The following is a 10,688-nucleotide window of genomic DNA, read 5'->3' as shown; positions in this document are numbered from 1 at the left end:
TCTCTCTCTCTCTCTCTCTCTCTCTCTCTCTAAATAGGAAAAGATACATTTGATTAAAGCAAAATTACTAAGTGTGGATCTTGGAATCATTTGAAAAAGATGACAAGTGTTTTTGTATGGGAAATATTATCCGCACTACAGTATTTTGATGAGGACGCTCCTCACTTTATTAAAAGTACATGGCCAGCACCATAGGATGATCCAAACCGTCCATTAGATGGGCCACAGCCTAAATAGGTTGTGCCCCAAAAAGCATTTTCATTGGTTAATCCTAACCCTCCGATCAGAATGTTAGAGGGTTGACCGTAACCCTCTATAGATCGGAGGGTTAGGATCAACCTATGGAAATGATTTTTGGTGCACAATCTATTTAGGCTGTGGCCCATCTAATGGACGGTTTCGATCATCCTATGGTGTAGGCCATAATGTACTTTTAATTAACTGAGGAGTGCCCTCATCAAAATACAGTAGTGTGGATAACATTTATCTTTTGTATTTATTACACTCAGGAAAAGATAACAAGTGTTTTGTATTTATTAAATTCCATCGCCGTGGTCTCTCAACGGATACGCAGGGGCAAAATACGATCTTAATGCACAAAATAGCCTTACAAAAATCAATTGTGATGACATAATCGATGGGATGACGAGACCCGGCTGAAGCGGAAATAATTTTGATGAGAGAACGTGGCGGGATACGGAGGGAATTTAGGTAGAAGAGGGGAAGAAAATGTTAACGATTTTCGCTTTGCATTTAGTAGTTAAGATCATGGTTTCAGATTTCGGTTTCGAAATGAGTTTCGGTCCTCACCGAAACCGAAATTTTAGCCGAAATTTCGTCGGCCGAAATCCGTCGAAATCAAAATAACGCCTAATTCATATCGTACAGAATTTCGACCGAAATTTCGGTAATTTGGCTGAAATTTCTGGAAAATATTAAATAATTATATAAATCGAGATTTTTGGGGGAATCCCTTAAATTTCGGAGGAAATTTAGAAATTTCAGCCGAAATAAATGACCATTTCGGCTATTATTGATTTCGGTGTCGGTCTCGACCAAAACCCAAAATTTTGGTCGAAATTTAAAACCTTGTTTAAAATTACACTTATATCTATTGTCACGCCCCAAACTGCCCCCAACATCTTCCTCTCTCTCACATTATCCCAGCAAATAGGGGGTCCACACTTCCTTCCATACAAGCTTCATATGGGGCCTTCTAAATGCTTTCTTGAAAGCTGTAATCATAAGCATGGTTTTAAATTTCGACCGAAATCCGAAATTTTGGACCGAAATTTATAATTAAATAATAATTTTTTATTCTGTTAATTAATTTCGATCGAAATTTCTTCCCAAAAATCCGGATTTCGTGGGCCAATACCAAATTTCCCCCGAAATTTCAAGATTTCGGCAGAAATTTCGGTTTCGGATAACTCTGAAATGTTAGCCGAAACCAAAATTTTAAACCATGATCATAAGTGAACTCCACTAGGGGTAATTGCTTATCCCACTAGCACTAGAAGTCAATGATATAGGCTCTCAACATATCTTCAAGAATCTCAGTCGTCCTATCAAATTGGCCATCTGTCTGTAGGTGAAATGCCGTATTAAAGCCCAACTCTGTGCCCAATGCCTTGTGTAGCCTCTTCCAAAACTATGATATGAACTAGGGTCTTTATCAAATACAATGGAAATAGGAACTCCGTGGTAAGCCTAAACGACATCATTCTTTTTAGCTGTCCGTGGTAAGCCTGCCACAAAATCCATAGTAGTATGCTCCCACTTCCACTATAATGGGAAGGGGTTTTGTGTTTCCAGGCTGTCTTGGTTCTCGATCTTTACTTACTACCACACCAGGCATTGTGTCACATACTTCACAGAATCCCGCTCGTATTTGTTAGCCCAAGGGTTCAACAATCAAACCTTAACGCAAGTTTTGATGATCACAAACCCAAATTGATCATTGTGGTCAAGTACAAATGGCATTTGTGTTGTCAAGCAAGCTATAGTGAACATACAGATTATAAGGTCAATGTTCAATGGAAGTTCAATACACATGAAATCAGACAAAGCCAAGACTAAAGCCACAAGCTAAATCTGATCGAACCAAAGTCTAGAACATCTTGAAGAGACCAAGTTCAAGTTTGAACAATGGTGAAAAGACAATGTCTATCAAGGTTGAAGATCAAATATTTCTATTCCTTAGAATGTACACGGAGAGACCTTCTTAGGATGCATTTCAAACCATAACTCAAAATCATTTCTAAATCATCGAATCCGAAGTAGATCTTCAAAAAAACTTGAGGGAGAATTCCTCGTAAGGATCGAGTCTTGCAAATCCGCATGGCAGAAATCTGGGTATGATGGGTCTGAAGCTACTTCCGTTAATGAGGATCCAGTGTCTTTATGGCAGCCTCATTTGAATACGGTTGCATCTACTTGTGCAGCCGCTTTGACTTTGATGAAAGAAATACCCTGGGAGATAGGTGGGAAAAAAAAAGTCCTAGAAGTATCCTGGTAAAATAAAATCCCATGTTTGGTTATGTGGGAGAAAAAAATACCCTGGGAGATATGGTGGGAAAAAAAAACCTTTCTTTGGTTGCTTGAACTGTTGGGTAGAAAAAAAAAATTCTCAAGCTTATTTTTGGTTCCTGAGTTTATTTTTGTTCCTGGGGTTATCTTGGGATGGGATGAAAAGGCAATCATTACAAAAGTGGGATTAAAAAATTCACCCCACAAGTAATCATTACAAGAGTGGGATTAAAAAGCCTAGTGCTAAAAGGCAACCAAACATGGGATGGGACCAAAATTTAACTTACTCTCCCACATAACTCCCAGGAACAAAAAAAACCCGGCAACCAAACAGAGCAAGGGTTGTAGACAAATTGCTTCCAGGATACAACAAAGTCTTTAAGAATTTTCAGAAAGCAAATCTGAAAACTCTCCAACGAATTCTCTATGAAATAGTACTAGTGAGCTACCCCGTGCATCGCACGGGACGGACAAAAAATGCTTTAAGTTGAATATACATTCATAAAGATGATTTGAAACCGGCCCTATTTTCAACTGAAAAGTCACTCAAAATTTTAGGCAAGGAAAGTAGAATTTATAAAAAGCCCTGGAAAAATAGGAGGAGGGAGATAGGTGGTGGACCCTATCCTATCAAAGTATGGAGGAGATGGTGGGGCCATCATATCAAACATAAGGTGTAAAATGGTGGGCCACACCCATGCTATGCTTGGTATAAAAAACCACTGCCTTTCAGGTCATGTTATGCTATTCATGGTATTAAAAAACCATTGCCTTTCTATATCAAGTTTATATGCTGATTTTTTATTTTTTTTTATCTCTAGAGCTTCCTGATCTGATTCCCTTTGCTTTAAGGCTAGGGATTATCATACTATCGAATGTAAAAAATATTGGGCATCTTGTGAGAAAGATTGCATCCGAAATGCTACTATAGTTCAGGGAAATAAAGTGTTATGTGCATAATAATTATGGTGTGGGTGTTAGTTGTGGGAATGTGTTTTTAGAGTTATGGGTGTTAGTTATGGCGTATGTGTTAAGTAGTGGGTGTTAGTTATTTATGATGTGTCCTGTTAGTGGGTAAGTGTGCGGGTGATGTTGCACTCTCTCTTGCTTGTATTTATGTAGTAGTAATCTAATGAAAGAAAAAAAAAAGAAGAGAAGATAATTTACAGCAAATGAGACTTTGTTTTGGATAGTCATGGCTCCTCTCGAATCGAGCCGCTAGGAGGTCCATTTGCCTCGAATCAACCATTCCCCCCCTCTATTTCTCTTTTATTTTGTTTATTTCCGTTACGGCCGATTAGGCACGTAACAATTGGTATCAAAGCGGTAGATCCTACGCCATGGCTGTGCCATTAGAGCTTTTGGAATCCCTACGCGATAATTTTCGACAAATCAAAGTGAATTTTTTTAATATGATGGAGGAGTACTGGCGAATCACGGAAGGCTTGGAAACAAAATCAGTGAAGAGATCAAAGAAATGCGTAAAGAATGAGCAAAGTTATATCTTAAGAAAGTTGATGCTCACGTAGAGAAAATCGTGAAAATCAATGGTGATGAGGATGAAAATTTTTATTCCATTCCAACTTTGAGAGCAACAAATTTTAAAATCGGGGTTCGAAAGATCACGCTCGTTACTTTTGAAGAATACGGAGGTCTATAGTTGATTGTGTTTTCAATCGAAGTGTGCCCAACAAGATTTGGGACCCCGACGGCATACAATATTTTCTAATTCGACCTTGAGGACAAGGTCGATTCTAAGGGGGAAGGAATGTTATGTGCATAATAATTATGGTGTGGGTGTTAGTTGTGGGAATGTGTTTTTAGAGTTATGGGTGTTAGTTATGGTGTATGTGTTAAGTAGTGGGTGTTAGTTATTTGTAATGTGTCTTGTTAGTGGGTAAGTGTGCTTGTGATGTGGCACTCTCTCTTGCTTGTATTTATGTAGTAGTAATCTAATGAAAGAAAAAAGAAGAAGAGAAGATAATTTACAGCAAAGGAGACTTTGTTTTGGAGAGTCATGGCTCCTCTCGAATCGAGCCGCTTGGAGGTCCGGTTGCCTCGAATCAACCATTCTCCCCCTCTATTTCTCTTTTATTTTGTTTATTTCCGTTACGGCTGATTAGGCACGTAACATAAAGATCTTATCAGAGTTTATATTGTTGCAAGATAAAAGTAAATTCAAATAGAATGAATGAAAATATAATGGACATTAAAATTAAGAGAAAACATGTGAAATTCTACCAAACAACATTGAGTTAAGAAAGTGAGTAAAATTAATAGCAGATCAAATTAAATCCACACATTTCAGTAAAATCACCAAAATAATCGAGAACCATAAGACAAATTAATCTAAAATGCAATAGATCGTGGGCAGATCTTGATTTGTATTCGCAACACCATATGGAATGGAGCTTCGGCCGGAACAGGCTTTTGGCTGTATTCACATTCAAATGGTTGTTGAACTTTTCGTTCTTCATCTCTGATAGATTCCCCGAAAGAAACAAAACCAAGGATTTGAGCTTTTCCGTCTGACCTTGTTCGGATTCTTAAATTTTTTATGCTAACACGCTAGGTAAGGGAGAGGAAATTTTCTGAAATGAAATCCCCTAGAGCATCAGTTTTTCAAGGCTAAGCCTGGATGCATTTGAAGAGTCTTGCAATGGGTTTTATTGCAACGTTTGGGACATGGCTTTATAATAAATAAGAAGGGAAAAGGGTTGCAACGTTTGGAGGTGTCCCTCAAAATAAATACTAAGCAAACCGTTTGGAATGGGTTTAATTGAAATGTTTTGGACATTGGCTTTAGAATAAGCAGGAAGGGGAGAAGGTTGCAACGGTTGGAAGGAAGGGTTATATACGAAGGAAAACTGTAGTGAGAGAAGCAAACCCTTTGTGCCACGTAGGCTATGAATGGATGATTGTCCACCTCAGCGTGGAGCAGTTATAACTAGTACATCATCTTTAAAACTAGTGTTCATGTGAAACTTTTGTAACCTACCCATGTGAACAAAATTACCAAAATACCCATCTCCTCTTTCTAGGGCACCACGGAGTAGAGAACCTTGTATCTTTTGTCCATTGAGGAGGGTCTTTATGCTGATTTTCCCCTCTGACATGGTTTAAGAAAAATCACAAGGTGGGTTGGAGCAGCTACAAACTCTCTGTTTCTTTCCGACTCTACGGTTATAATTTCAACATGCTTTTAGTCCAACCATCTTAAGTCAATTTCAAACCATTAAAGTCTCTTGAAGTTCCCACTTTTCTGTAAGAGGTGAGAGAAAAAAGAGAGTGCAATATGTATGACCCAATTTGAAAGAAAAATCAGGCAGTTTCTTAGGAAGATCTAACTTAGCCTCCCTTCTCTGTCTCTCTATATATTTTCTCCTCGTGCTCTTTGGAAGCTAGAAAGACAAAAGGAAGGATGATGGGGAGAAATGTCATGTTGTTGTCTGTGTTTATGGGATTGTCTAGTTTAATTATAATTCATGGCTATGAAGAGAACCCAAAAGCCAGAGGACATTTTGGTGGCAGTTCCCTTGATCGAATTTATCGGATGGAGTTGATAAAGGCTTCTCTCCTTCGCTCTCAGATGTCTCCTTCCTCAAGCTTTCCACCCATCCAAAGTGTAATTCATCCTCCCCCAAGCTTTTCTCCTATGGTGATTATATTTTTCTTGTTCTTGTTCTTGTCTATCTTTTTAAGTTTTTCTTTGTTAATTTTGGTAATGATGGCAAATAAACTGAAATCCTCTGTGGTATTAATGATGGGTTATGTTCTTTTTGTTGTGTTATTGAGAAATGAATATGAATTTTGTTGATCTGTTTTGTTAATCATTGTTTTATTATTGATCATGAAGGTGATTATGATGATGGGTTATGTTCAATCTTGCTGTTCATTGTCAATAGAAATGTTATTTTTAGGAAAAGGCAACCGAAAGGAGGTTGAAATGGAGCCCATTTTTTTTCGGAAAAAGACCAAGAAAGGGGGATGGAAATGCTGCAAAAGGGGCTGAGAATATCATTATGATGATGGGTCTTTTTTGTTGTTGTGTGATTAAGAAATTAAGTCCATATTTTGTGTTCTTCCCTTCTTTTTGCAGTATTTTCATGATGGCCTATTTTGCTTAAGAACTTATATTAACCTGCTATCATTGCCCTCTTAATGTTAATATTAATGATGATTGTAGGCCCCACCAAATTCACGTGTTCACCGCGTGACAATGTACGGTGCAGATCCGACGGGCGCAAACGACAGCACAGATGCGATCCTAGCCGCAATTTCCGACGCATTCCGGCCTTCCGGCGACCGGATTTTGATGCCGGGAATCGCGGATCTTGGTGGGTCAGAGGTTCACCTTGAAGGAGGGACGTACAAGATTAGTCGTCCCTTAAGATTACCGGCTACCGGAGGAGGAAATCTTATGGTAAATTTGCTCCTCATAAATGATATCTGCACTTTTTTATTTTTTAATAAAGGCCCCCTCACTTTATTTAAGTAATTTTCTTAGTGGGTCATATTGGGAGGTTTTGTTTGGAATTGTAACCACCTTTAACAACTAATTAGAAAAAGTGTTTTGGGTAAATGTCCGAGTTTATATTTTCAAAGATCAAAAAAATGTTTACATTTTCAAAGATTTTGTTTCCATGGGATACGTGGAAGACCACACAATAGGTAGCACATGACACATGAGAGCTCTTTTGGATGCACTTTTGTTGACTCAGTGTATACATGTGAGAGTTGGGCCTCTAGCTCAATTGGTAAGAGGCATTTTTCCTCAACCAATTAAATTTAAAATTTAAAATTTAAAATTGGGATTTGCTAGGGACCATTGGAGAAGGCATTTCGCAGATGGCCTGTTCCATGTGAGAGCAGCGACCTCAGATTTATTAAATGAATAAGACAAAACCTTAGCCTTCTGCGATGGTCCCTAGCAAATCCCAATTTTAAATTTATTTTTTAGATTAATTGCACAACATTTTAAAAGCTAATTAGAAAATTGGGTAGGGGTGGTTACATAATTTCACTCCTGAGAAGACAAACAAAAGTGGGTAGGGATGCAAGTGCAACTCGGGTCTGGCTTTAATATTGATTTTCAAAATCTTAGGGTTATGTTTTTTCCCCACCTTCTCTATTTTTGCCCTAGGTTAACCCGAACCCAACTGAATACTATGTTTGACCTATTATAACCATTAATTTGATTTTGTTTTGTTGAAGCAGATTCATGGGGGATCTTTACATGCATCTGATGATTTTCCAAATGACAGACATCTAATAGAGTTGTGGCCATCTTCGGTTCCTAAATTAGACTCTATGTCCCAACAAGGAGAAAATCTTGATTCTTCTTCTTCCTCTTCCTATGAAGACATAACACTAAAAGACCTCATGTTAGACTCCAACTTCAATGGTGGGGCAATCTCAGTTATCAGCTCCCTCAGAACCACCATTGATAATTGCTACATAACCCATTTCTCTACGGATGGAATCCTAGTCCAAGGTGGTCATGAAACCTACATTAGAAACTCCTTCCTAGGCCAACATATCACCGACGGGGGCGACCCAGGCGAGCGGAATTTTTCCGCCATCGCCATAAATCTCATGGGCAACGATAATGCCGTTACCGACGTCGTCATCTTTTCCGCCGCGATCGGAATCCTAGTCTCTGGCCAAGCAAACATTCTTAACGGGGTCCATTGCTATAACAAGGCCACCGGTTGGGGTGGGACCGGAATTTATCTCCGATTACCCGGTCTGACTCAAACCCGGATCGTGAATTGTTACATGGATTTTACCGGTATAGTCGCGGAGGACCCAGTGCAACTCGAGATCTCTAGCTCATTTTTCCTTGGCAATGCCTATGTTAAGCTTAAGTCTGTGAATGGCGTGATGCGTGGGGTCAACATTGTGGATAACATGTTTTCGGGTTCTGGTGGGACCGACATTGTCCAATTGGATCAATCAAGTGGCCCGTTCACGACCGTTGATCAAGTCATCATTGATCGGAACAATGTACTGGGGATGACAGTCAAAGCGACGGCTGCCAGGGGATCAGTAAAGGGTAATGGGAGCATATGGACCGTTGATTTCTCACAGACTCTTTTATTTCCTAACCTAATTAGGCATGTGCAATACACATTTCAAGCGAGCGCTTTGTTCCCTAATCATGCCCTGAGGAACACGACGGCGAACCGTGTTGTGATTGAGTCGGATGTGGCCGTCCCTGCCACTGTTTATGTGTCTGTGGATCAGAATAATGGGAGTGTTGGATGAGCTATTGTTTTGGGCCATAGTGAACGAAAAAGAGAAGTGGGGTGGAAGAGAGGAATCTCTTGGGAAGAAAAGTTGCGAAGGATTTGTGATACATACTATATTACTATTTGTAACATCTAAATGCATCACAAGATGCACATGAAATTATCCTGAGCTTTTTGTGGAATGATTTCATTATATTTGAAACAAAATTCTTGTTATATTCAATCAAAAGGAATATTTATATTGATATCATGTGTTATTTGATCATACATTTGATAACTTACAATGATTTTTCCTTGATCTAAAATCAGACCGTATTTACACTAGGGCCCAACTAATGAACGGTTTGGATCTTCAAACAAGGTTGGTCACACTAAAAAAAAAATCAAAAGAAAAGCTTTTTCAAAGGGGATTTGCTAAGCACCACCGCAAAAGGCTTTTCGCGGCTAGTCTGTCGCAATTCAGACCAGCCACGAATCTCCATTCACGAGGTGGCTGGTCTGAATTGCAACAGACCAGCCGAAAAAAGCCTTCTGTGGTGGATGCTAGCAATTCCCTTCTCAAAGTTTCGGCAAGTAATTCAACGACACATTCTGTGTGGTAGGCCCACGTCCAGTACATACAGTGAGAATTTGGTGTATCTGTTCTAACTGAAGTGTTGTAATTACATGACAATCATTAATTGGATGGAAGAAAAATGAGTTGGGAATTTCTTAAGTGGAGTGATTGATTACATACAACCAAAGTTTGGTGTATCCACTAATCACCATCATGTTGTCGTGATCACAACTGCGAGTAGCGCATGCACATGCAGGGGCGGAGGCAGATATAGCATGAGGGGGGCCATGGTCCCCAATGACTAGCAAAGGCCCTTTTTTTTTGCATGGCTGTACATGCATGATTGACTAGTTTAGTGGGCATGGCCCCCCAATGACCAATGCTTAGCAAGTGTAAATCAGTCTCCCCGCCCCAGGTGTAAATTCCTGGCTCCGCCCCTGTGCACATGGAAAGTTGGGTGTATGCGCTAACCCTATTAACATAAGACACAGATTTCATGTGTTTAAAAACGGCTAAGCAAAATTAGGAAGCAAAGGTAGCAGCCACTAAGCATTTGAAATTCAATGCCTTGTGAGAAGTATTTCAAAATTCAACAAACATGGCTTTATTGGTGTTGTGGTTGGGCATGAAATGCAAGTAGGTAAGTCTCCGTACTAAAAAAGAAGAGGATTCCAGTAGAGAAGTTGAAAGGTAGGAGCATGTATGACAAGTCAAAGAAATGAACTTAATCTACCTTGCCAGCTTTAAAGCTAGGAAATTCTATTTTCTAGAGTGGAATTCATAATTCCACCCCTATTTCCAGCCTAATTTGTTTCACATTTTCAAAGGAAATATCTTATCAGACTAACATTGTTTACAAGCATGTACTGCATGGATCCATTTCCAATGGCAGGTCTAGCTTTTTGCCCTTGATCTCACACAATCTTGGAAGATAAGCAAATCCTTTGCGCAAGTTTGCGTACCAAATCAATCATGATGTAAATGTGCCAAATGTATGACAAATTGCAGGTGAAGAAATACTATACCATACTCCCAAGGGGGAATTAAATGAAAATGCTAAGTCAAAGTGAGAGATCAAAGAGAAATATAATTGTGCCTCGTCATAAACCAGACCTCCTTACAGAACATGGAAAACGTTTCCATGTTGGAGTCTCCAAGCTAGTCAAACAGAAATTCTGCAAAACACATGGCATTTTCCCAAATTGGTATTGAGACCCTCAATGTTAGGCATGATTTTGTCAACACGCAAGGAAAAAAATCAGAGAAAATAAGATGAAACAAATGACATTATTGATAAGAGTGTTTAGAAATTCCACCTCCATGGGGTGTTTTGTTTTCTTTTGTTGTGAGAA

The 10,688-nt window shown here is 39.2% G+C and overlaps 1 protein-coding gene across 2 annotated transcripts; it reads left to right on the top strand.

Annotated features, from left to right (window-relative positions):
* Positions 1-5,544: 5,544 nt before the first annotated feature.
* LOC143884642 (polygalacturonase QRT3-like) lies at positions 5,545-9,025 on the top strand. 2 transcript variants are annotated; one of them, XM_077388315.1, is made up of 3 exons: positions 5,545-6,187; positions 6,716-6,952; positions 7,747-9,025. In XM_077388315.1, exons 1-3 carry the CDS (start codon positions 5,951-5,953, stop codon positions 8,794-8,796), a joined length of 1,524 nt encoding a protein of 507 aa, XP_077244430.1. In that variant the 5' UTR covers positions 5,545-5,950; the 3' UTR covers positions 8,797-9,025. The 2 variants fall into 2 exon arrangements, with proteins under 2 accessions (XP_077244430.1, XP_077244431.1); XM_077388316.1 differs by having other exon boundaries at positions 5,547-6,154.
* Positions 9,026-10,688: the final 1,663 nt, after the last annotated feature.

Source organism: Tasmannia lanceolata, unplaced genomic scaffold (assembly GCF_043159265.1).
Source record: "Tasmannia lanceolata isolate RefF3 unplaced genomic scaffold, GAP_Taslan_0.1 ptg000008l, whole genome shotgun sequence".
NCBI lineage: Eukaryota > Viridiplantae > Streptophyta > Magnoliopsida > Canellales > Winteraceae > Tasmannia > Tasmannia lanceolata.
Note: the sequence above shows the minus strand (reverse complement) of the source record. Positions and strands in the feature narration are given on the sequence as shown.

Bases quoted from the DNA above. Each gene is read 5' to 3' on its own strand.
- LOC143884642 (XM_077388315.1), top strand. From the start codon at position 5,951: ATGATGGGGAGAAATGTCATGTTGTTGTCTGTGTTTATGGGATTGTCT. The intron at 6,188-6,715 runs GTGATTATATTT...TGATGATTGTAG, and splicing joins CCCCAAGCTTTTCTCCTATG to GCCCCACCAAATTCACGTGT. The intron at 6,953-7,746 runs GTAAATTTGCTC...TTGTTGAAGCAG, and splicing joins CCGGAGGAGGAAATCTTATG to ATTCATGGGGGATCTTTACA.